General features: G+C 48.1%; 8 protein-coding genes across 8 annotated transcripts; 5 read left to right on the top strand and 3 right to left on the bottom strand.

Moving 5' to 3' along the window:
• Positions 1-307: 307 nt before the first annotated feature.
• PENARI_c009G09055 (SDR family NAD(P)-dependent oxidoreductase) lies at positions 308-1327 on the bottom strand (the record flags this gene model as incomplete). Its single annotated transcript, XM_022631974.1, has 3 exons — positions 308-501; positions 627-1196; positions 1246-1327. 3 exons carry the CDS (start codon positions 1325-1327, stop codon positions 308-310), a joined length of 846 nt encoding a protein of 281 aa, XP_022488243.1.
• Positions 1328-3355: 2028 nt separating this feature from the next.
• PENARI_c009G00814 (GcvT family protein) lies at positions 3356-5905 on the top strand (the record flags this gene model as incomplete). Its single annotated transcript, XM_022631726.1, has 1 exon — positions 3356-5905. One exon carries the CDS (start codon positions 3356-3358, stop codon positions 5903-5905), a length of 2550 nt encoding a protein of 849 aa, XP_022488204.1.
• A 1068-nt stretch (positions 5906-6973) lies between these two features.
• Positions 6974-9197, top strand: PENARI_c009G02666 (uncharacterized protein; the record flags this gene model as incomplete). The annotated part of the gene is made up of 9 exons (XM_022631786.1): positions 6974-7204; positions 7275-7358; positions 7412-7552; positions 7601-7705; positions 7768-8187; positions 8243-8300; positions 8355-8636; positions 8713-8772; positions 8833-9197. The coding sequence occupies 9 exons, from the start codon at positions 6974-6976 to the stop codon at positions 9195-9197; spliced, it is 1746 nt and encodes a 581-aa protein (XP_022488358.1).
• A 968-nt stretch (positions 9198-10165) lies between these two features.
• On the top strand, positions 10166-11239 carry PENARI_c009G03744 (uncharacterized protein; the record flags this gene model as incomplete). Its single annotated transcript, XM_022631818.1, has 1 exon — positions 10166-11239. The coding sequence occupies one exon, from the start codon at positions 10166-10168 to the stop codon at positions 11237-11239; it is 1074 nt and encodes a 357-aa protein (XP_022488163.1).
• A 2246-nt stretch (positions 11240-13485) lies between these two features.
• On the bottom strand, positions 13486-14678 carry PENARI_c009G02317 (FUSC family protein; the record flags this gene model as incomplete). The annotated part of the gene is made up of 3 exons (XM_022631777.1): positions 13486-13595; positions 13664-13825; positions 13910-14678. The coding sequence occupies 3 exons, from the start codon at positions 14676-14678 to the stop codon at positions 13486-13488; spliced, it is 1041 nt and encodes a 346-aa protein (XP_022488195.1).
• A 334-nt stretch (positions 14679-15012) lies between these two features.
• PENARI_c009G08560 (uncharacterized protein) lies at positions 15013-22387 on the bottom strand (the record flags this gene model as incomplete). Its single annotated transcript, XM_022631959.1, has 9 exons — positions 15013-15031; positions 15088-15434; positions 15493-16745; positions 16826-16922; positions 17974-17994; positions 18044-18090; positions 18140-18319; positions 20859-21327; positions 21404-22387. 9 exons carry the CDS (start codon positions 22385-22387, stop codon positions 15013-15015), a joined length of 3417 nt encoding a protein of 1138 aa, XP_022488216.1.
• Positions 22388-23324: 937 nt separating this feature from the next.
• PENARI_c009G10718 (uncharacterized protein) lies at positions 23325-23865 on the top strand (the record flags this gene model as incomplete). The annotated part of the gene is made up of 2 exons (XM_022632030.1): positions 23325-23362; positions 23418-23865. 2 exons carry the CDS (start codon positions 23325-23327, stop codon positions 23863-23865), a joined length of 486 nt encoding a protein of 161 aa, XP_022488065.1.
• A 1233-nt stretch (positions 23866-25098) lies between these two features.
• PENARI_c009G09660 (UbiX family flavin prenyltransferase) lies at positions 25099-25755 on the top strand (the record flags this gene model as incomplete). The annotated part of the gene is made up of 1 exon (XM_022631996.1): positions 25099-25755. The coding sequence occupies one exon, from the start codon at positions 25099-25101 to the stop codon at positions 25753-25755; it is 657 nt and encodes a 218-aa protein (XP_022488143.1).
• Between the last annotated feature and the right edge of the window lie 198 nt (positions 25756-25953).

The raw sequence follows: 25953 nt of genomic DNA, 5'->3' as shown, positions 1-25953 counted from the left end.
CTTTGCTAGCGTAAACAATCGCCATAACACTTAGTCGGGTCTAGAGGACCGTGCCAAGAAATCAGTTGCTCGGCGTGCCTCTTCACTCGGTAAATCTTTAAGGTTAAACTGCATTGTGTCTTACAGCCAGAAACAGATTAGGGAGACGACAACCGCAAAACTATGAAGACTGTGGACTGTAGTTCCTTCTTAGGCCACCTATAAGCCTTAAAAGTCAACGCCAATGATAATGATAGATGTACTGCCTTGCATTTTGTATCGAACGTGTCAGATGTTTATACAGTACTTTAACATTTATCAACAACGGTTAATATGTTGCAGGCATCACGCTCAGGCGGCCTCCATCTGTATTCTCCATGCTGCCATTGACATAAGCTCCGGCCTTCCCTACAAGATACAGAACGACACCACAAATATCCCGATAGCCACCTTTCCGGCCAGCGGGGACTTCCATGTAGCTGTAATTGTCTTTGGTTCCAGCTGTCATGCTTGAAGGATACACTATAAGTGGTTAGTTACGGTCCAGCAAAAACTAAATGATATGGGGGCTCCTGCAAACTCACCTCCAGGATTTATCACGTTACTTCTAATTCCCCACGGTGCCAATAAGTAGGCCAACATCTTACTCAAATGAATTGCTGCAGCCTTGCTCGCGCCATAGGCTAACCCCGCTGTTATGAAGCGATTAAGGCCAGAGATACTCCCGACTGTTATTATCTGGCTACTTCTCTCATCGTCCGTGAAGCCTGTGATATCGCGCTGCCGAGGTCGTCCCAAAGGAATCTTGCCTCCTTCCCAGCCCCGCCGTCTGTTTCCGGCATCAAGAAGTTTCAGGAAAGCGGCTGAGACTCCAACAACTGCACTTGAATTAGCTGCGAAGGTAGGCTGCCATCCTTCTGGATCGATGAGTAAGATCTTCTGCAGGTCCTCGATTGTTTCCGCATCTCTAGCAGGCTTGTGATCGGGGCCCTGCACGCCGGCATTATTGATTAAAACATCAATATAGCCAATTTCGTCTTCTATCTTCGCAACAGCGGCCGAAACGGAGGAACAGTTAGTGATATCGCATTGTACTGGTACAACAGCGTCACCGACACTCCTAGCAGCTTCCTGGAGTGTAGATAGGCGGCGGCCGAGGATATAAACACGGGCGGCACCAGCTTGGCTTAGACACGAGGTTATGGCGAGGCCAATCCCTAAGAAATATCAGGGTTAGTGAACACACTGTGAGAATTAAGGGCATACCACTGCCTCCCCCTGTAATGACGACGACGAGGCCCTTGGCAGAGAAGAGATCATTGGGATCTAAAGTGGCAAGGATATCCATAACTGCGGGTTTGACAATGAGTACTATTTCAAGAAGCGCCTGCTTGTGGTATTTATCCAAGAACAGGGTGGGGGAATGCGTCCTTCTTCCAGATCCAGGGCCTGATTGCTGCATATATTTTGAATATCTCGAATACGAGACATCAAAATAGCACAGGACTTGGCGCGTGAATACGAGGGATGTCGAGATCATCGCCGCGGAAGTTAAGCTCCTTTTGGAATTACAGCCGGTTGAGGTTACAAAATGACCGCTTGGAACCGCGATCCAATTTATTTTCCGTAAGGGCAGACCAGACTGGGGCCATGTTGCGATCTAGCGTGCGCTTTCCCTCGAATTTTTCAGATGCAGAAACATATGGAGGCGCTGTTCCAACGGTGATCTATGCCCCTCGTAGAATAGTGCGAAATCTTTCATGCAGACAAACTAAACAATGCGGTTGTCCTTGAATTTCTGGAATATGGACTCTTTTTGACCTAAATCGGATTCCGATGCTTGGCTTGACAGCCGAGGTGTGGTTTAATGTTCCGCGCAAATTTGGCTCTCCTGAGCCAAGACGGAAGCCAGTCAGTATTCAAAGGTGGGCAGGAGGGAAGGAGGGGGCACTGAGGTAGAGTGTGTGTGTAGCAGTTTCGTGTAAAATACATTCTTCTAGTCTCACACGTGTCATGTAAAATACAGTGCCTATTCAAGGAAGCGGTATAGGAAGTGGGTGATGGGGCGGCAGATAGCCCGATGGAGTATCCAAGAAGTAGCGCACATAGGGCGACCGATAAACATGGCCGAACACCCCTGTCCTGGCTGTCATGAACGGGCAGATCCTGTTTTCCTGCGCTGCGTTGAGCGGCCATGTTGCAGGAATGCGGAATGCTAAGTGTTCAACGCAGTCGAGGATCCAGACGGAACTTGCAGCCAGGGCCTTTTCAAGCTGATTCAGGTCGCAATGTTTTCTTGTGTCGAGGGGTACTCCGCAAAACAAGCTCTCCAATTCAATAAACACTCGACTTTCATGGTCGCGTTTATTAGCGTATCGAGCCTATCGGGAGGCTCCCGGGAGAGCTAGGCTAGATAAACTCCGGGTGTTTCCCAAATCGGGCACCCAGCTCAGCGGGACCCGTCATTAGTCATCATGTTCGCTGGTCTGTTGAACTTTTCACGGGTCCCGCTGAGCTAGAACCCCTGGACTAGCGTGGTGCGTTTGTTTGAGGTGAGCTGCTGACTGAGCTGCTCCCGCGCTTTGCTCAGGTCGTGGTCAGTGAGTACGATCAGGCTGCTCAGTGAGCAAATCAGAGCGCTCAAGCCATGCTCAGTGAGCGAGGCATCGGGCTTACATAACGATCAGGTGATACTCAGGGCGTGCTCACTTCTACTCAGTGAGCAAAAACGGCAAGACTTGCCAGACATTATCCTGTCTATATGCAAGTCTACGAATCGATTGGCTGTCGGATCTCGGCCCAATGCCGATCACGTGGTAGGAGTATATCGGTAGTTGCTGCCTGAGGCAACAATGCATCCCTACTTCCACCCCAAAACCAGCACAAACAGCTGATCGGAACAGATATAGGAACTTCACGGACTGTTTCTCATTGGACAATACCTCAGTCCCATGAAGTCACCCATGCTCCTGCCCCTCATACTAACATTCGGTTCCAATCTGGACCCCGAGCAGAGCACCGAAAAAGGAAATCTTATCCACTGTTGACGAATGAGCTCTTCACGGAGCTGCCTTGTCGATCATTATTGCCCACTGTACTTAAGTTATCGCCCATGAACGTGGGGCAATAACCTGCCCCTCCAATCCGTTTCTGGGAAACCCGGGACCGTAAGAGGACCGTGACAGACATGCTCGGCCATATATCACCGTAACCCGTGCGGGGCATGGCCTCATTATCAGCTTGACGATAACATCGTACCGGCTCTGCGGAGTGCGGGGAGTTAGCAGGGTACACATTGCTCTTATCAAGGGTATACAAATAGCAGCCACGCCCGCTTTATTGGCCACCATATTACTCGTCGTATATTAACCTTGGAATGTCCCTTTCACAACGCGTTATCATCATCGGTGCGGGAATCGTCGGCACTAACCTCGCCGATGAGCTGGCCTCTCGAGGATGGACGGATATCACCGTCGTCGAGCAAGGCCCGCTGAATATGCCTGGCGGGTCGACGTCACATGCCCCTGGTCTCGTCTTCCAGACCAATACCTCCAAAACCATGACACACCTCGCACGCTACACAGTTGAGAAGCTTCTATCGATTGAGAAGGATGGACAAAAGTGTTTCAACCAGGTGGGTGGGCTCGAGGTTGCCACCACGCCGGCAAGGCTGGAGGAGCTAAAGCGTAAGCTTGGATATGCCTCCGCGTGGGGGATCGAGGCACGTCTGGTGAGCGCCGAGGAGTGCTTTAAAATGTACCCTCATTTGAACCATGATATGGTGTTGGGGGGTTTGCATATTCCCAGCGATGGTCTCGCACTAGCAGCTCGTGCCACACAGCTCCTTATCGAACGCACGAAACAGGCGGGCGTCCGGTACCTTGAACATACGCCAGTTACCGGTATCGAGCGTGCAGGCTCTCGTGTGACCGGAGTGACTACTCCCAATGGAAGCATTCCAGCAGATATCGTGGTCTCCTGTGCTGGTTTCTGGGGTGTTGAGCTAGGAGCCATGGTTGGAGTGCAGATTCCATTACTTCCCCTAGCGCACCAGTATGCGAAGACAACTGCGGTCCCTGCCCTCGCTGGCCGTGATATCAACTCCCAGATCAACGGCATGAATGCTACTCTTCCAATTCTCCGACACCAAGACCAGGACCTCTACTACCGCGAACATGGTGAACAGTACGGCATTGGATACTACGGACACCGTCCAATGCCCGTTATCGCTTCCTCACTAGGCCTAACACCAAAGCACGTCGACGAACACAATATGCCCTCTCGTCTGGAATTCACAAAAGAAGACTTCGACCCAGCCTGGAAAGAAACCCAATCTCTCCTTCCCATCCTCCAAGAAACCGAGATCGCCGACGGCTTCAACGGTGTATTCTCATTCACACCTGATGGAGGCCCCATTCTCGGCCAACCATCTCACCTCGACGGCTTCTACGTAGCCGAAGCAGTGTGGGTAACGCATTCAGCCGGCGTCGCGCGAGCCCTGGCTCAGATCCTCACAACCGGTCACTCGGACATCGACGTCTCAGAATGCGAGCTATCTCGCTTCGAGGAAGTCCAACTCAGCCCCGAATACGTGAGCGAGACATCGCAGCAGAACTTCGTTGAGATATACGATATTCTTCACCCGCTTCAACCGCGAGAGTCTCCCCGCAAGCTTCGTGTCAGTCCATTCCATGCCCGCCAACAAGAGCTCGGAGCTTTCTTCCTAGAGACGGGTGGTTGGGAGAGACCGTGGTGGTACGAAGCGAACAAAGATCTGGTCAAGGCTCTCCCGGCATCATGGAGGCCTGTCGAGAGAGATGCTTGGTCGGCGCAGTTCCATTCGCCCATTTCCGCGGCCGAGGCTTGGAAGACACGAAACGCGGTCGCCATGTTTGATATGACTTCCTTTCATCGATTTGAGGTCTCTGGTCCAGGCGCTGTTCAATTACTCCAACGACTCACCACCGGCAACATGACCGCCAAGCCAGGCAGCGTCACCTACACCCTTCTTCTCAACAACCACGGTGGTATCCGCGGTGACATCTTCGTGTCCAGATTGGAAGACGATGTATTCCAAATCGGCGCAAACAGTGCCACCGAGCTAGCCTACCTCCAAAAAGAGGCGCGCCTTCAAGGAAAGCACGGCAGCCAATGGGCCCAAGTCCGCGATATCACAGGCAGCACATGCTGCATCGGCCTCTGGGGTCCGCGCGCTCGGGAAGTCATCAGCGCAATCAGCGCAGACGACTTCTCCAATAAAGCCCTGCCTTACTTCGGAGTTAAGAAGACCATTCTCGCCGGTATCCCGGTAACAATTATCCGCAAGTCCTACGTCGGCGAGCTAGGCTGGGAAATTCAGTCCAGCGCCGAGTATGGCCAACGGCTTTGGGACATTATCTGGCAAGCAGGAAAATTGCACGGTCTCATTGCCGGCGGCCGTAGCGCTTTCAACTCATTGAGAATTGAAAAGGGGTATCGAACCTACGGTGTGGATATGACCACCGAACACAACCCCTTCGAAGCTGGAGTCGCCTACGCTATTGACTCAAATAAGAGTGATGACTTCGTTGGCAAGGCTGCTATCCAGCGTCTCTCAACACAAACACCTACTCGTCGTCTCCGGCCTCTGACCATTAATGATGGTCGTTCAGTCGTCCTGGGCAAGGAACCTGTCTTCTACAATGGAAAGGCAGTTGGCTATGTCACAAGCGCTGCATTCGGGTATACGATTGGCCAGCCTGTTGCGTATGCTTGGCTTCCTGGGAGCGTGAATGATGGTGAGAGTGTGGAGATTGAATACTTTGGAAAGAGGATTCCGGCAACGGTCTCGGCGGAGGCACTTTATGATCCCGGGATGAGCCGTCTCATCCAAGACGCTGCGCCTATTTCGCCTGCTCCGCGGAATGCTTTCAGGTCAAGACTTTGATTGCATATTTCTGGCTGGGCGATCACGAGACATGATTTTAATTAGGAGAACTGCTACCCATGGTGGCTTGATGGGTGGCACTGCATGTATATGGAGGACTTTTGTTGGACTTGGGGGATTTACGAATATTTTATCATGATCATCACGTCTTTCTTAATGATGAAATATATGACATTTTCTTTTAGCCACAATGCACGGGATAGCGTAGAGTTGTGATAAGTAGACGTCGATTTCAAGTAAGTGTAGTAGGAATGGTAATTAAAAATAGAAATTTCACGGGAATTCATCTGCCAAGCGTAACTCTTTCCTTGGTATGTTTCTTGGACAATATTCACCGATGCCATATCCTTCTAACTCGGCTATTGGCTTGGCGCAAGTGGAAAACTCTACAGTTTCTCTGCGAGCCACGCTTAGCTTTAAGTTGACGGATATTTTTATAAGTATATGCTACGTGGTGGAGGTCCGACAAACAAGTAGAAAACATGATTGTGTCGCGTTTGAAGGTTGAGGAGACTCCACACAACCATGGATATTCACACCAATTTTTATCAGATCAAACCATAGACCCAAAACCCTAACCCGAACAGGCGCAACAGCCGAGGTGTCGTTTAAAAAATCATACAAAACCCAACCTTAAAAGCAATGCCAACCAATCGATCGCGTCTACATACTGCAACAGGAACAACCCCGTGCAGCGTAGGCAAAAAAGCATGGAATGGCCCGTCATAATTCAGCAAATCCCGAAGTCACCCCATACAACTCCGGTCTAGAGCCAGATCCCAGTGCAAAGAACATGTGCAAATACGAGATGGGTCTCTATTCCCACTTTCTGAGTGGCTGTGACTCTGCCGCCCCAAGACCCTAGCGGGAGGCAATTCCCCAAACTGGGTAAGCCGTTACTTTGAGCTCATCAGATAAGATCGCCTGCTTCTTTTTTTGTTTTTTTTTCCGCTTTTTTCCCTCAAGGCTTGGCTGGTTATTTTTTCCTTTTCTTCGGTTTGCATGTTCGAGTATTTCTATTCCTTCATTCCATTCAGCTGTGTTTGGGTGCTTGAGTGAGATCTCATCATGTCGGTTACTGAGTTTGCCGATCCTACGGGGTCAGAGAAGAACGCCCACAATCAAACTGCCCCCGTGAACGACCGGGTGGACTTGTTGGGTCAGGGAAGTCCTGGTGTTCGCCGGATTGAGATTATCAATGCGAACTTCAGACTCGTTGATCGCGTGTGTCTGTTTCTTGCGATCTTCTTGATCGCTTATGTTTATGGTCTGGATGGAACTGTTCGCTATGCATATCAGGTATCTGATCCACGCTTCATGAGTCTGCCACACAAAAAAAGAAGATACTAACAAACCTGTCTTTGGATAGCCCTATGCTACCCAGTATTATGGCAAGCACAGTCTACTCGCGACCATCAACGTTCTGCGAGCCGTGATCGCCGCTGCTGCGCAAGTGAGCATACTCAAACCCCAATGTACGACAAAAGCTGACTGCGGATGTTTCAGCCCACCGCTGCCAAAATTGCAGATGTTTTCGGCAGAGCGGAGCTTATCCTCGTCTCGATCGTTTTCTATACTGTTGGAACTGTAGTTGAGACATGCGCGAAGAATATAGAGACATTTGCTGCAGGCGCTGTGATCTACCAGGTAAGATGGCCGCATATCATCCTTATTAAGTGTGCTAACTCGGTTTAGATTGGATACACTAGTATCATGCTTCTCGTCGAGGTTCTCATTGCGGATGTTACCTCTACCCGATCCCGTCTCCTCTTCTCCTACATTCCTGCTCTGCCATTTATCGTGGGTTTCGCACAATCCCCCAAAGCGCGGATTCAGGACATTGAAATGCTAACATAACCCAGATCAACACTTGGATTAGCGGCAACTTGACTACGTCCGTGCTCAAGGTTACTACATGGCAATGGGGCATTGGCATGTTCGCAATTATTTTCCCCGTGTGTGCTATGCCTCTGCTCGCAGTCTTAGTTATCGTCAGTCGACGGACAAGAAAGAGCGGAGCTCTGGAGTCTTACAAGAGCTCTTTTGAGCTGCTTGGCGGAAGGAAGTTGGCATCAGAGCTCTTCTGGCGCTTAGATATTATCGGCAACATCTTGCTGATCGTTATGTTGGCTTGTATTCTTGTTCCGTTCACCCTTGCCGGAGGTGTTACTTCTCAATGGAAGACTGCTAAAGTTATTGCGCCTCTTGTTGTGGGTGTTTGTTTGATTCCCGCTTGGATATTCTGGGAACGGACTTGCAAGTATCCCATGTTGCCTTTCAAGGTAAGTCTACACTGCGAATAATTTTCCTCGTGTCAATTGTTAACCTTATCTCCAGCTTGTCCGAGACCGCGCTATTTGGGGTTCTATCGGTATTGCTGTGATGCTTAACACCGGTACGTTCATTGCATAATTGCTACACGATGTATGTCTAATTTAATTCGGTTCAGCGTGGTACTTGCAAGGAGACTTCCTGTACACAGTTCTCATCGTCAGCTTCGACGAAACAGTCACCAGCGCAACTCGAATCACCTCTCTATACAGCTTCGCTTCCGTCCTTACTGGTGTCTTCATTGGATTTGTCGTCCTTAAACTCCGCCAATTGAAGCCCTTCATCGTGTCCGGCACGGTTCTCTTCCTGGTTGCCTTTGGTATCCTAATTTACTTCCGCGGTGGCAGCGAGAGCTCTAGTCACTCCGGTGTCATTGGTGCGCAAGTGCTGCTAGGTATTGGTAAGTGATACACACACATCCATGGATCTATCGAGCCACTCCGCCCCCAAGCAACGAAATATCTAACAACCCCCAGCCGGCGGAATGTTCCCCTACCCAGCACAAGCCAGTATCCAAGTCGCGACCAAGCACGAACGTGAGTACACACATTATTATAATTGAACCCAAAATTTTAGCCCCATACTCACAATCCCAGATCTCGCGGTTATCACCGGTATCTACCTAGCATCCTACAACATCGGCAGCGCCCTAGGCAACACTATCTCCGGCGCAATCTGGAACCAAGTTCTCCCCTCGGAACTGAACCGTCATGTCGGCAACGCAACCCTTGCCGCCGAAATTTATGCTCAACCCCTCGATTTCGCAGCCCTTAATCCCGTCGGCACTCCCGATCGTGATAACGCTATCCTCGCCTATAAGCAGACCCAGCGCTTGCTTTGCATCACTGGTATCTGTCTTACTGTGCCTTTGATTGCTTTCGCGCTGTGCATTCGTAACCCTACACTTACTAAGGAGCAGAGCTTGGCGAAGGCTGAGGAGGAGACTAGTGATTCCGACTGATTTTTTTGTTCTGGGCGGAAAATATTGGTTTGCTTTTGGTAATTGCATATGTATTTTATTTTGAATGTTTGATTATGCCTGTGCGGGAATTTTAATGTCTTGGCTATGGGAAGTATGTGTATGCGAATAGTGTTTCTAATTTTGACTCTCGGATGTTTTCCGTAAAGCCCTATATTCGAAGTTGGGATGTGGAGAATATGCAGTCTGCAATGCTCGTTAGTTGCATCTGATCGTCCTTGGACATCGTGGTTTGCTTTGATCTACATGTCCTTTATCATGTTACTATAAACTCGAGGTAGCCTTGTGGTGGTTACTTGGCGAAAAACATGAGAATGAGGCTACCTAGGTAACTATATATCAAGCTCCATCCTGAGTAAATGTTTTACTGATCCTGTACCGTTTCTGCCCCCACGTCCAACATTTTAGGTCCTTTTAGTCAGGTAAAACTCGCCTATGACCATGTACCTCGAGGGATCATCATAAAGACTTGGTATTAATAACACTGTAGGTCATACGACGGCTCGGACTCTCGAACGTCCGGCGCAGTTCGGAACACAACTTGTCTGAGGAAGTACTCCGCTGATCATCACTCAATGTGACAGCGCGGCCAATTGCGGACTTCAAACGGACGGATTGACGGCTCCACCCTCGGTGATAAACAGGGACGAAGGCCGATCGGGCAGTTTTGAGGCCGAAGGTCCATTTGTACATGATTCCATATGGAAAAAGCGGATGTACCCGTGGCAGTCTTGCTCCATACGACGTCGATGCAGCGGTCTGCGACGAAACAGACTAGAAAATTAACCAAATGTAGAGATGATCTGCACTGAAGTTCAATCTATTTAAGAGAGATCACGCCATCCGTCTCCAGAATGTAGCCATCTCTCGTCTTCCTCATTGCACCGCATCAACTTAAGCTTAATTCCTACCATTTAAAGTGTATACAAGCAACAACAAACCCATACACAATGGCCATCACCAGGCTCGAACAAAATGACCAGCCCAATCGTCTCCTACTTATCAGCGTACCCCGCACAGCCTCCAACCTGCTCCTAAAGATCCTCAACATCCCAAACCAACCAAACGTCTTAACTAGCCCAAAGGGAGGCTACTTCTTCTTCGATGCCTTCATGGCAGCCGGCAAAGAAGGCCGCCTAAACAAACCGCTCTCACAATGGACCGACAATGATAAAACAGAAGTCCAAAACGCCTTCCAAATCAGCCTCGACAACTTGGAAGCCTATTCAGCACGCGCCCGCGCCGAGAACAAAATCATGTTCGCCAAAGAACACGCCTTCTGGGTCACAAATCCCGGAGTCTTCACCAGCATGCGCGATGGCTCCAATAAAGCAGACGATATGAAGACTTTCCACGTCACCACGCCGGACAGCTACGGCGCCCCGACTTTCTCCGCGCACAACGATACCATCCTCCCAGATCAGTATCTGCGCACGTGGAAGCTGGCGTTTATCATCCGTCACCCCGCACTCGCATGGCCATCCTTGTATCGGGCCATGCAGAAGATCTCGCAGGCTGGTTATATGGACGAAGATGGAATAAAGGGTATGGGCATGGCGAACATGAGTATGTCGTGGACACGCCAGCTGTTCGACTGGGCGATGGAGCAGCCGGATGTGCCGAGTCAGCCGTTGGTTATTGATGCCAATGATGTGATCCATAACCCTGCTGTTGTGGTGCGGTTCTGTGAGCTTGCTGGGCTTGATACTGGGTCTATGCAGTTTGAGTGGGGTGGGAATGGGGTTGTTGAGAAGAAGTCTGAGACTTGGTCGGCGGATCTTGCGAGTGCGGGGGATGCGGCGGAGATCAAGAGGCAGAGAAGTGCTGCTGCTATTATGCTTTCTACGCTTGAGGGGTCCACTGGTATTGTTAAGGATAAAGCGCCTGCTGATGTTGATGTTGATGTTGAGGTTGCGAAGTGGAAGGTTGAGTTTGGGGATGAGGTTGCTGCTGTGCTTGAGAAGGCTACTAGGGATGCGATGGATGATTATGAGTATTTGAAGGAGCGGAGGGTTACGGTATAGATTAGGATTTTAGGGTGGGATCTCAGGTTGGAAGTTGGATATTATTGCGTGCCTATAGGAAGATGTTTACAGATATATGTTGAGACTTGATACTCTGTTAACGATTATGATATACGGATACGGGAGGGCCGGCCCGAATTTTACACCTTAGGGTTCATTTTTAATGCAATTCGATGTTATCTTCCTGGATGAATTATATGGCTAAAGGTGCCTAGAATTATTAGTCTTAGGTTCATGTCAGGATTCCGACCTGCTAGGTGTCTGATGGTGCCTGAGGCTATACGGCAAGCCTTGGACCGCTCAGTGCGCAAGTGGCTGAGCACATGCATAAGCCATAATGACCGTGCATGTCGCTTCACACAGTAGTTAAGCACACCGTGTATTTATTGCTGTCGCTGGCCTTCGCATGGAGAAGCAGCGATGAGTCTCTCAAACACCTGCACATACACTACCGATAGACTAACCTGCTACCTAGGAGCTCGCAGGGTCCTAACAATAGCTTTACGCGATAGAATATTTTAGCTACGTTGGTGCACGGCGTAAGTTTTTAATAATATCCGTAAACTCCTCATATTCGAGAAATAAAAAGGGAAAATACGACACTATAAAGGTCTCGATTGGAACGTAGTTATGTCCATATAGAATGGCGACGCGGAAGATAGAGAGGGATATGAGCGAAGAGAAGGTGAGGCTGAAGAAATTGGTTTCGTAATCTACATCTGCGCTTTCGATGAAGAGGACAATGCAGGGGTGTTCTGTCGTCATCATGCGTAATGAAAGTTGGTTTCAACCCTTCCAACAGTCTATCTTGGAATAACAGGATAAGCGGCGTATTGCCGAATTTCGGGGACAATTTGAGCGACAGAAACAGAGATGCTAACAGATCCCGCAGCACCCCCTACAGTCGGCTGGTTTTGCCGTCCAGTAGCTTACCAACCGGCGTTTAGCTTGGCTGGCTCGACCTGTCTTAGGCCCCGCTCGGAGTCCACTTCCGCCGCTAGGCTAACGGGAGGCGTTTGCCCCTTACAAAGCCCTTGACCAATTAATAAGGAAGATGTAACATCCCCGCGATTCCACTGAAATTCCGGTTTACTGCCCAGCTACTTCTTTACGAACGCTTTCGAACCTCGCACTATTTTGTTCTAATGTTCTACACATCACCATAATCAATTGCAGCCCTCCCAGTACCGAGACGAGATACCGCATTTTGTGAAAGCCGAAGCAAAGTTCCCAAATGTCCATCACTCTATCAAAATTGCTCGACCTTCGCGAGTACCACAACGTCATGCTCTTGCACACATACAGTCAAATACAAACTATCGTTGATCCTGGAGATACCGAATATCCCGATATTGTCATGGAGACCCTAACTATTCGTATTGACAACGATGGGAAAATCGCAAATACGCCAATATACGGAAATCGGTCCAAAATTGGCAGCGCATACGAAGACTCTGACCTGGACTGAACTAGAATTTTGAGAACGTGGTTTGCGAGTAACACTGGCAGTTCAATTTCAATCGTCTCTATGGCCACTGATAATTGCTTTTTCTGACACTCTTGATCATGATGGTATTACTCGCTTTGTTATTGATGATTTATCTCGTTGAATCCTACCTACTATGATATAAAGCGATCGTTTTTTCAGCATGGCAATGTACCTACGCGATCTGTATTCGCCTGATATTAGAATCATTCAAATATTTATAATCTCAATAAAGGGAAATGTGTTCTCCGTTCCCAAGGTATCTATCTGTTGATAGCCACTGGTATGTACGCAGAGCTAGGCGATAATGTTCTTGATATTCAAGTAGGTTCGGCCAGATTGCGGCTTTGAATCACACATTTTGCCTAAATTGACCTCGTTCTAAGTCACAAAAATTTCACAAGTGGCACCCGAGGTGCATCAGTAAGGTGTGATTTAACGGCAGCCCAAATAAATGCCCTCGCGAATTATTGTTATAGCCTTTTTTTAAGTTCTGCTTTATCGCCTCCGCGGGAGGTCCTCGAGAAGTTGGACAAACAAGGATGTTGCTCAGGGGATTCAATGCTGCTTTCAGAAAATAGTTTCCGGCGACCGTCACTTTCTTTCTTTAACAGTTTAAGCTTCTGCGAAGGTAGGATTTGTAGGAAATATCTCTAGGTATTATACTCTTCGACGGTTCTAGGAATCCTACCGACTAACCCACAATAGCAAATACCTGAAGATTTTCCCAAAATATTTGTCAAAGGTGTCGTCTTTTTTTTTATACTCTGTCTGCATTAACAGAGACTTCATCATCCGAGACTGGGAAGATGCGACCCAGTTCCACCATTATCTCAGAGATCTCATTTGACAATAGCTGGGTCACAAGTACTATTACTGGTTAGAAATGTCTGAAGTGTCCCGGGACTTTCAAAGGCTATCAGTTCTAGGGATCTCACCGAAGGAGGAGAGTAACACATAGTCTTCGCCATCAGTCAAAGAAGACGCCATTCGTCCTTGGCGATAGTGAGAAATTTGTGCCAAAAGTCGGTCTCTTGAATCTTTTATATTTGTTGGAACATCGCTGGAGGAACTCTCCAGCACTATTGACGATGCCATGGCTGTATTAAGTGTCAGCAGCAAGATAACCATGGTTTTCCTTGCCAATTTGTGACTAAATTTTTCGTTGGCCGTTCAAGACTTACCAGCTAGCAGGTGACCGATGCGTTCAGACAGCTGCTGTCTAACAGCGGCAGTATATCGTAGAAGAGAAATTTGACCTTCCGATGGCGTAGGGGTGTTGACTAGAATGAGGTTCATAGAATGAAAATTGGATACAATGCCCCTTGTCTGGCGAATGATGTTACTGTATTCGGTATCTGGAAAAGGACTTTTCAATTCGAATTCGGAGCGCGCCGATACCTGAAGATTCTCGAGCTGTGAAAGGAGGCGCTCGATCTCGTTCTTGTCATGAGAGTTCATGTAGAGAACAGGCATGCTTGCTTCTGCCGTGGCCATTGTGTTCAATGGATCGGATTTCCAAATCAAGCCTAAACGGAACCACAGCAGATGTAAAGTATCATTGAGCTTTGTCCGCGCGCGAATGGGCCAGATACCTCGTGTGATGATGATACCCCAAATGCAGCCCGAGATGACAGAGATGACTCTATGAAGGGCAATTTTGGTAATATCTAGTTGTTCGCCCCCGTCGTCCTGCTCGCTGCCATCGATTTGCGAGTAAGAGAAAGCATAGAGCACGGACAGGTTGTAGGTTAGTAGTATGAATCGGCCCATGGGGCCCTTACCCTTAACAATGATCATATAAAATGGCCCTAGGGCCATAACAAAACCCACAACTGCGAGCCTGAAAGCATTTCCTCCGGTAATGTACCAGGCGCCTATCGAACAAAGGGCCCCAAGACATGTACCGAGGAACCGAGCATAACCCGTAGTGTTTGATGCACCAATAGTCATCGAGCATACTAACATGTATGAGAGAAGGCCCCATTCTCCCCTCCAAAATAAATAGAGCGGTCTCGTCAAGGATATAAATGAAGGCAAAGCATAAAGCGCTGCTCCGATCCCTACTTTGAGAGCGAACTTGATTTCATCTGTGCGAAAGAAATCAAAAGGCCTCCAAGCATGAGAATGACCTCTATTGTATCGTGTTTGTCTTCGGTGTCGATTTTCAAGCTGATCGGTGGGATTCGACATGTGCGTCAAACTTGTACTATTGACTTCGGTGCGGTAAGGGCTCGACGAAGGCGCTGGTGATGGGCTTATTAGCGGAATGGTTCCCAAAAGACTCTTAGGTCAGAAAAACCCACCTGTATTCAAATGGTGTCTCTCATGTTGATGATCAGCCCGCCACCACGAAACACACGTCCAAGTCCAAGACTTTTCGTTAGGTCTTTCATCAACCTCGATTTGAAGCTCCTCCAAAACTGATAAGAACTGTTGCAGCTTCTCACTTAGCTTGAGGAGAGACACGGAAAAATAATCGCAGCTTGCGAAAATTTCTTCAAGGTCAGCTTTGCTCTCCTGGGTGAGAGACATTATCTCTCTTTCGTGAGAAAGCGAGCACAAAGCGGACATTCGAGTTTCTCGGTATATCTTAACTGCTTCATCGATACGGGGGCGAGCTCCACCATTAATGGAGATCCTGTAATCGGGGGCAGGTCCAAAAGACACTTCTTTGAAGATATCTCTCAGAGTAGAAGCCAGGGAGAGCTATTAAGCATCAGATTACACTGGGTCCGGATATTGCTGCCATTTGCATTGCTCTCACCATGGAAATTTCGAGCCGAGATATTATTGATTCAAAATCATCTCCGGAATGGTTCAAGGGAGTGTCCTGTTGAATCTTAGGTGCAGATTGTAATTTCTCTGCCTTGTAGAGTTCCACGTCCGATTTTGAAACAGATTGTGGCTGACTGACTAGCTTCGGACGTCCTATGGTGACGGGAACAGAGGAGTCGGTTTCCGGACATGACATCTGTGTCGGCCTCGTACATCTGGTCGGTGCGAGTAATTCAAAGTGTAAAGCTCCTGCACTGCGTAGACCGCCCAGGCTATGGGTGATGTCTTGCATGAAACACACGAGGCGTTTTTCAAGATGATACTCTAGCCCTGTTCCCGCCACATAGTGCTCAAGCTTTGTCTCTTCCATTATATTCTTCATTTGGCCGAAGGCTTTATCGTGACGTGCAGACAGATTGATAAACTCTACTTTTTGGAGCTCGTAGTCTGATCCGCGAAGGGAGCTACCGGTGATACTCATGAGCATCAATGTCACTGTATCTGTTAGAGTTGAAAGATTTCCTCGGAACTTCTTCCGTGCAGAAAGAGGCAGTATCGACAGCGACACAGCTGCCGAAATCCCGACGCCTAAAAGAACCATTCTTAGGACCTGGGATATCTTGTCGAAAGAAAGGGCGCCACTTTGCACAGCACCTTCCTTGGTAATGACAATGGTAGATGCGAGCGAAGCCAAAGAGCAGGCAACATTGACTAGCGGATCACTCAGTCTCTGTTTGATCCATCCAATGAACCCAAATCCACCGGCAACGAAAACTACCAGCACCACAGCATGGCCTAATTCAATCATGTCGTGCTTTCTTTGAAAGAGAATTGTAACCCACATGCTCGATAGCGAGAGAACCGCCGCAAAGATAAAAGCGACGGAGGCACATATTAGTGCTTTGTACATGCTGCCTTGCGTCCTCGCTGGATGGAAGTAGACTGTGATCGTCGCCACCAAATGCTTACCGTTCTGATGGCCCAAGAGATTTCCAATCATGGGTACGAAAACTGCTAGGGATGCGAGTAGATATGCGAGGCTGCACTTGAATATTCCCAGTCCCTGCTCTGAAATGATGAACTCTCGTATATCGCTCCATGTGCGCAGAGACTTCCGGATTATCCATGGTGTAAAACGCTCTTGGTCGACATGTTCCCGGTCAACTATGAATGGCTCTCGTTCCTCTAGTCCATCGGAGGCACTAGAGTGCAGGTTGACTTCTTCCTGTCGTTGGCGGCCTGCTATCGGGAAGGTCGGCTGGGACTGTCGAACCAATAAAAGCCATAAGCACCGCCCTGACTAGGTTGAAAATAGTGCTTACCCCAAAGAAAGAAGAGATCCTGGATGTCATTGAAAGCTGAATCCCACATCCATTCCGCTTGGGCTGGGTGTTCGTGAAATAGAGCTGGAATCTCACGCTAGAATTAGGCGTCCACTTTAATCTCCGCTGGGAATTTATGCCACCGCCCTTTATTTGGGGCCGCGGATTACGTCACTGACTTGCTTTGTCTCCAAATTGGTTTATTTAATTCTCCTTTCTGACCAATTCTAGAAGAAAAAAATCATTTACGACCTAGATTCTCATATTTGTGTGGCCTTTCAAGAAAGAACGCTTTTTTTTTACAGTTAACAACCTAACGTTGAATCACCAAAGAGTGCCTACAATTTCATCACTAGGAATCATGGACATGGTCTTCTCCACCTCACTTTACTGCTCGTTACGTTGAGATGTGGGTGGGTTTGTCCGCCTAGATTGTGGAAGATGGCCGACCTAGTTGAAGCTCGGTCGTACATCAGCAGAATATCCTGAATTTGTAGCCAGCATTTAGGTATTTTGGTTGGTTGGTTAATGAAGCTCAAGTAGCAAGCTTGCTATACGATCATTCATGTTCGCAGAAACTCATGGCAATTTGATAGTATCTATGCGCCGCAGGCCCGAATAGGCCGGAAGCGAACCGTGACACCGCTGATGATAGAACCCCTTTGCGACCACCTGTCCGAGACGCCCAGCCTATATCTGGAGGTGGCCATCTTCCTCTAAGTTGCATAGCTTCTCTTTTGTTGCCTATGTAGGTCCTCTCTCTCCCCCGTCGACATATAGCGGTGGTCGTTAATTTCAAATCGGGTGTTTTTTTTTTTCCCTTTTTTTTTCGCTACTGAGGAAATGAAGACAAAGAGAAAAAGATCTTATGATTGGAAGGCATGCATCAAGGGGCTATTCAAATTGTCCAGCACTCATGTCTTATTATTAAATAACACATCTTCTTTCCCTTTGTTGCTTCGTAATGGTTATTGCCAAATAATTTATACAAATCAGTAGGTTAGGAGCCTATGGCAACTATACTTTTTTCTACCCGCTCCTTTTTATTTCCCTTTATTTATTCATTGTTCTCGAAGGAGAAGAAGGAGCCGATTTTGGAATTAACCCGGACCCCCGGGACCAGTCGGGCTAGTGGAGGGTGGACCTACACAGGCGATAAAAGGCATGAGCTATGCAGTCAGTATGCTACCTGTTAAACAACGTAGGAAGGAAACTCACGACGGCAGCAGTGCAACAGAGCTCATGATCTCGATTACCACACGCTCCTAGATGTACTGTTAAAGTGGTTCTAAAACGCTGTAGAGGGTGACTTACCAGCCTTACAACCAGCCCCAGCGCCATAGAAGTTTCCATAAGGCTTTATAACCGTATTGCAACACCAGCAACCGTTCACGTTAATCGCCTGTCTTTCAACAAGGGCGTGAGACTCTGTAGGCGCCGCGGCGGCCCAATACGCAACAGAGCCGAATAAAACGATGTTCGTGAGGCGCATATCTGTTGAATAGTAATAGGATATCAATATAAGCGATAATGAGAATATAACTAGAGGTCGAGGTGAAAAGAGGCTCTTTTTAATACCATGTAAGCTTATATATAGATGGAGGAATTACGTAGTTGACTAGTAGCCTACGATTATAACTGCTCTGTGCCGTATAGTGAGTTCTCAATTCCCATGTTTTGGTATAGCTATCATTTCACGGTGTGGGGTACCTAATCGACTCGGCCCAGACCCAACGCCAAACCGCGCTCTTTAGGCATCCAATCAGCAATTGGGAGTAAGGCAGCACTATAAGGTTTTTGGGTCAGCTGTTGAGGAATTCGATGTACATCTCGATACGGGCATGGGAGAAAGCAGGCGGGCGATCATGCTCGTTAGAACTATATAGTATTATGACGATGACTCACCGGTCGTCTACGGCCATTACCGTTACAGTTCTGCAGATATTACGGAGCGGTGAACTAAAATGCAGCGCCTTTCGTCTTTATTTTCTGGGAATGAAATGGCAAGTGTAGCGGTATAACTGATTTCAAAAACTACTGTAGGCAACATGTCCCGACAGCGTAACATTATCAAGGACCTTGCAAGGTACACCTAGCACAGTTGTGGCTTCTTTTTCAAGAGCTGTTATTGTAGAACAGGATCTTAATACAGTCATAGAACAACGATCAACGGCCATACACAGATGACACCGCTATCTTCCGCGCGGGGTTCCAATCTAATTCCGACGTTCTCGCTCGAGACATGCCGTCCCGGTTTACACCAAATATAGCGTCCGCAAGGAGATCCCGTCTCTTTGCTCAAGAGCGCTCCCTTTTGTTCTTAGCCACATGACCCTTAACGTGATAAACCTCCTCACCAATCCCGAAGCTAGAAATATCACAGGGATTGTTGACTAGGCGGAATCAAAGATTCTGCCATTCGGCTTCGCGCTAACTATATAGGCTTGAGGGTTTAGGCCGGATAGATTCAGAGGTGACACTACTACCCTCGCGACCGCGAACTCGAAAGCCTCTTCTGGCAAACCCTTGGGGGAAGTTAATGATACCTCCGATGCTGAGTTGCATTTGATCCGCGCTATGAGGATGGCCGTGCATTTCTACCATTATGGATTTGTTTTTGACGTAAAAGGTGCGGCGCAAATTGTGCGGGCGGATCAGCTTGATGGTTACCTCGCCTGTCTCAATGCTTTCTGTACTACTGCTGAGTGGATTTCTATTTTGTGAGCCGGCTTATGGCGCGTTACAAGGCAGGCAAGGTGGCAAGATATCATGAGCGGTTGCGGGTATTTCTATACGTATTGATAGTAAACTTTGAACGTTTGTACGTCAGATGACGGCGTTCTGTGCGTGGTGGCGGAGACGGAGGTGCGTCTAACCTCGTATTTTGCTTGTTCTATAGGTCCACGGGGCCTAATTATGCTATGACGTCACGATATTCGTTGGATCCGTTCAACTCTCTCATTCACCGTTAGTACTGTAGCGGCTTGCCCTTGCTTTACAGAAGATACGAGTATAAATAGTTCGTGTACGGTCGCTTGAATAAAGTTGAACAAACTTTGCACGTATTTCCAGTTCTCACCAATCTCAACCGAACAACATTCCCCAAACATACGGCTTTTGTTAAGATGTCCAGGAAATGGAAAGTAAGTGCTTCCAACAATCATGACTTCGCAGACCATTAGTCCCTGATTATCTCAATAGGTTGTTTTCAACCAATCTGCCCCAAGAAAGTCTGTTTTACATGACTACGAGACATATATCCAAAATCATGGGGGCACTGTGATAAAGAGTTTTGCCCCGGAAAACTCGAACTTAAGCATCGAGCAAGTATCCTAGGTCCATAGTCACGATAGCTATGCTAAGTATTGAATTAGCGCGGTCCTGCCCGATTCTCTTAAGGAAGGTTTGGAGAATGACGGTTTCGTTGACCACATTATTGCCGTGTGAAGAAGATAAGCATCGTGAGATGTATGAGAGAGTATCTCAGTGAATGGATGAGAGGGAGTAGTATCGGTCGCCAGGGCAGATAATCTTGGGAATTCACAAACAATTAGCTATATATTCAACTTCTAATTTATTACTATGGAATACTTCCAGAATACGGTTCCCAATGCTCGGGCGGATCTTATGGCTGAAGTATTCTCCCGGGGCATCGAGCCCTACCTACTCGTAGTCAACTTTCTAAGAACTGTCTAATTTAAATTGATTGATCTAAGCCACTGTAGAGTGCTGTTGAGAGACTCCTGTATCTATTTGATGTGTGTTGAGACACCATACTTCTGAGATAACCCAATTTTCCATACAAAAAGAAAAAGACGAAGGGAAGGCCAGACACTCGATTAACGGCCAAAGTCTGCTCCTTCCCCTTGACAGCAACCCTCCAAACCACTTCCGTCCTGTTCCATCATGCTAAGATCCATACTTCGCTCTGTTGATGACCCCAAAAGGCAAGGCCTGAAGCGCTAGTCTAACTTGTTAAAACCCCTTTCCTCCCACTTGGCCAAAATATTGTCCTGAAGAGGTTTGGGATAACCTTGGCGAAAGCTGGTATTGATCCAGTTCCTGCCGGTGGTGTACTCGACGGGAAACAGCGCATCGCAGACCATCTTGCCGCCTTTGGTAGGATTGCCATTGCCATGAGCCATGTAAGGAATGAGCGCGAACCCTTTGACATCTTCATAGGGATACTCATCCAGCCCGGGTCGACAACGTGTGGAGAATGCCCACATGACGTCTGCATCGTCGTGTACGTCGATGTCCTCGCCGACTAGGATGATGCGGTGGAATGGCACCCCGGCTTTGGACTTGAACACGATATTAGCGACAAGCTCGGCTAGCTCCTTCGGGGTGATCTTCATGGCTCGAAGCCGCTGTCCATCAACCTGGACCGCGATCCAGGTACACTGAGAGATGAGCGGCGAGCTAGCTTGCAGAACCGGTAAGTCGGCAGCCCGACAGAGCTGCAAAACTTCTGCGGCAGTCACTAGACCTCCCAAGGATTGCTGTTTCAAATTGGTCAGCCAGAGCTATCAGAGCAAAAAGAAAGTTGTCTTTAAATGTCGGGAGGGATATCCTAACCGTTTCGTCCGTCAGTCTGCCAGTGGCTGACAGGGGAAGAATCGCGTTGTTGCGGTAGGTGATCTTGTTGACCTTGAACAGTGGCATCATATGCGAATCTCCAGGGAAGTTCACTCCATGCATCTCGCTGTAAGGGCCTTCGGGGACTTGTTCGGTGGTCGAAATAGTGCCCTCAAAGACAATCTCGGCGTTGGCCGGTACGTAGAGATCATTCGTGTCGCATTTGACCAGCTTCATAGGTTCCCCACTCAAGGCGCCGACGTAGCCAGCTTCGCTGACACCATCTGGAATAGGCATAGCAGCCACTATGATTGCTGCGGGGGGGACACCAAATGCCATCGCCCAGGGTGCGTCTTGACCAATCTCTCTCCACTTGTTGACAATCTGCCAATTGTGCTGCGGTGGATAGCACGCTCCAGTCATGGTGCGCTTACCCACGATCATGGTACGGTTGACAGACCAGTTAACCCATTCGCCATCGGGTGCTGCAAGAACGTTCATACCGTAGGTACCAACGTACTTGCCGCCATCGGTCTCGTGTACCATGGGTGCTGGGATGGCTGTCAAGTCAATATCGTCGCCTACAATGCTGTTTTCCTTGACAGGCCCCGACTCGACTGTAATAGGATCAACCAGCTTCTCCGACCCGACGGAGAGCAACTTCTCCATGATTGTGCTGGGGCCGGAGTCGGGGGACAGGGCTAGGTGTCGCGCGATGCGCCCGAAACGCTGCGTTTTGGATTGGCGTAGCGCGGCTGGAGCGCCGAGGATGCGGAAAAAGCCATTCCTAGCCCCCAGGACGTTATTGAACAGCGGTGCCTTGTCGTTGGTCTCACATATAAGACGAGTAATAGCTGCAGCCTCGAGGTTTGGGTCGACGGAGTCATTCACTTCCACTAGATCCTTGTCCCCCCGGAGAGAATCCACAAAGGTGCGGAAACTCAAGTGTGGAGGCTCTGGATCTCTGTCTCTTGCGGTAGACATTGTTGGTGATGTAGACTGAGATTCGCTCTTGTGAGGGAAAGGGCAAAGACGATTTTTGAGCGAGTATATTTCCCGCAGGTTCTTGGGGTTCTTGCGTGTCCATCACAGCCCTTAAATAGTCGCATCTGTACCGCACTGCGACAATAGCGTTCTAGTTCTACGCGGACCGATGCTCGTTGGTCACTCCGTAGAAGCCTCCTAGTCTATGAGGGTATAGCGAGCCACCGAGGGCACAGCGAGCCTCCGAGGAAGCGAGCCTCCGAACTCCAACGCCACCACCTGAGCCCCCGATCCAATCTTGAGCTTCAGCCACCTTTAGGGGCTCTCTAATTTGTTGAACCATCTATCTGGCAAGCCATTTTGCTTTTTTGTTTGTCTTTTGCTAAAGGTGCCGAGGATACTTCAATTGCAGGCTGTCACTCGGCTGCTTTGGCTAGGAATGCCGCTGAACCGCAGTACCCGGCGAGGCCCCGAACATCCGACCGCTTCAACATCCGACTCATGATATTATTGGCATGTACCTTTTCATGTTCACAATACGTGCCAAGATATAAATAGTGCAGGAGAACCTGCACAAACTTGTCTTCATCATCTGGTTTCATCTGTGCGACGGTTACTCATCAATTTGTATATCACTGCTCTCCTCATTGATCGATCATGTCCGACCAGGTCCTTAATCATACCGCTACCCGGCAATCGACTTCAAGAACAGTAGGCCTCGTGTTACTCAAGTCTTTGAATTCTTTTTGGCAAGATGCTGAATATTGATCCAGGGTTCACAACTACAGCTATACAATGGCAGATGTAGAGCAAAGTTGGCGAACTCTCTTCCGTTAGGGCTCATGGGGTGAGAACTTCATCCAGTGATTTTCGATTGGCCTTTCCACTAAAGTATGAAAGATTTACAATCTCCGTTGCAACCTTTTCGATGGTTCTAATGGGCTGGGGTGGAGCCTCATCCTTGTCAAGTGTTGTGTACGTTCACACAAATCAATCTCTAGCTCTGGTTGTTTGCTAACCCTATTCAAAGAGGAATATTCTTCTTTACTGGGCCATTGCTCCTTCTACTCTCGACAATATTCGAGTGGATAATTGGCAACTTTTTTAACATGATGCTTTGCGGTTTCTTTTGCGTGTTTTGGTCCTCTCTTGGCATCCTTCAATTGCCAACTGCCGATATTGCATCATCATATTCACCAACTGGCAATGCTCTTGATGGTGCATTGACAGCCGACTATAATGCCGGTATCGCTCTATACATCTCGGTATTAGGATTCGCAGTTTTTACCATTTTCCTTGTGACTCTCAGAACGAACGCTGTGCTCGCAGTCCTCTTTGTCAATGCAACGGCTGGACTCTTCACCCTCTCCGCATCTTATTGGAGAGCTAGCGTCGGACACCTCCCTACCGCTTTGCACCTCAAACATGTACGCACAGCATATGTCTTTGTTTACCGTCAGCTAATAATATATTTCTAGGTTTCAGGAGGGCTCTTGTTTGTTGTGGCTATGCTAGCATGGTATTTGACGTGTGCGCTTATACTTGCAGAAATGGCCTTCCCTTTTAATCTCCCGGTTTTTGACCTATCTCACTTCTGGCCTCAAGCTGACTTGGATTTGGAGAAGGCGGAATCGAACCGATGAATGGAAAGTTTGTGTGAGAAAGCCGATATGAACAAAGCGGCTAATGGTTTCTTTAAGTATGTATTCTGTGGGAAAAGATGGATGTTCACACAAATTCCCCGTGTATTTACCTGAGTACAAAATTTGCATCTCCTTTAGAGATTAGGTTATACTGAAGTACCGTTCTGATTAACATACAAAATCTGCCTTATTTTGCCTGTCATCTTGCAAACGCACAGACTATCAACGTATAAGGCGAATACCTGCTATAATATCTTGTACCCTAGTCTCCGAAGTGACACACTGAGCCGCGGCATCATAAACAACTATTTATTCAAGGATAAATGGGGTTTAAAGCAGAGAGTGTATGTTAAAGATATAAGCATCTTGTAATATCAAGATTTTATGCACGTTGAAAGGGGCTATCTCTATTTGCTTTTGACGGCTAGCCTAGACCTGAAAGGTGGGAGTTGCTGGGAAGGGAAGATAATACCAGCGTCTTCGCACCGTCGCGCCACCCTCTTCATCCCTTATACCGGTACTATGACGCATCATATTGCTGCTTGGCTAGAACCTCAGAGATTTCAAAAATGATGTGATTCATAATTGCTGCGTGGGACACGTCATACTGGGAGCAACCATGAATACTATGAAAAAAGGAAAGAATGACGGGTAAAGCGGCAGATGTTTTTCCCCCCTTTAAACAAGTAAACCAAGATCAGTACAGCTCACGATAGTTTTTTTGCCGTCTTCCGATTCGCCTTCAAGAGAATGACTTTGTTCTGGTGAGGCCGATCTTGCTCTCGGCGGCTCGGTGTGTTCACTTCGGAGGCTCGGAGCCACCACAACGAGGTAGAAACAAGGGCCGAGGACGTTACGCCAGGTAGAGCATCATCATAATAATCATGCCGGTGATCCGCAAGGAGTTGGCTTGGATTTTGGGTATAAATTGCGAAGCGTTCTTGCGATAGAATATGGCAAAGAGGACCCTACAGCTTCTCTACTCCTACCTTATTCTTTACAACGCCCTTGACCTGCCTTCTCAGTGAATTTCCCGGACTTCAACCATTTACTCAAAAGTTTCGCACCATGATGAACACACTTCTGGGCTCCACGACCGGAAACCACACTTCGGACTCTCCGGTCCAGTCACAAGATCACCCCATCAGCCCTCAAAGAAGAAAGATTGTCGTTGCTATGACAGGCGCAACCGGGGCAATTCTGGGCATCAAACTTCTTATTTCTCTACGCCGCCTAAACATTGAAACACATCTCATCATCAGCAAATGGGCAGAAGCTACCATCAAATATGAGACAGACTACCATCCATCCAATGTCCGCGCGCTAGCCGATCATGTCTACAATATCAATGATATGGCCGCCCCGGTATCTAGCGGTTCGTTCCGCACGAATGGCATGATCGTGGTTCCGTGCAGCATGAAGACTCTAGCAGCTATCAACTCCGGCTTTTGCGAAGACTTGATTTCCCGCACGGCAGACGTGATGTTAAAGGAACGTCGCAAGCTCGTGCTAGTGGCCCGTGAAACACCATTGAGCGATATTCATTTACGGAATATGCTCTCGGTCTCGCAAAGCGGCGCGGTCATTTTCCCTCCAGTACCTGCGTTTTATATCAAGCCCGCGTCAGTGGAAGAGTTGATTGATCAGAGCGTTGGTCGTATGTTAGATCTATTTGATCTTGATACGGAAGAGTTTGAACGATGGAATGGATGGAATAAGGAGTGAAATGTGGTCAAATAAGAGAATATTAGTTTAAAACGGTATCACTAGACTTCAAATGCTTAATCAACAACGAAAGAATCATAAGCTAAACCATAGAACCAAGCCAAAGTAAACATAATCCCACGAAATACGTAAACCTTATCGAGCCCTACAAACATAGGGTATACAATGTTGACGGCATAGTTTGCATGGGAAACCCTA

The sequence above is a fragment of the Penicillium arizonense genome (assembly GCF_001773325.1).
Source record: "Penicillium arizonense strain CBS 141311 chromosome Unknown PENARI_contig009, whole genome shotgun sequence".
In the NCBI taxonomy this organism is placed as follows: domain Eukaryota; kingdom Fungi; phylum Ascomycota; class Eurotiomycetes; order Eurotiales; family Aspergillaceae; genus Penicillium; species Penicillium arizonense.
The sequence above is the reverse complement of the archived record's forward strand: the minus strand, read 5'-3'. Positions and strand labels throughout refer to the sequence as shown.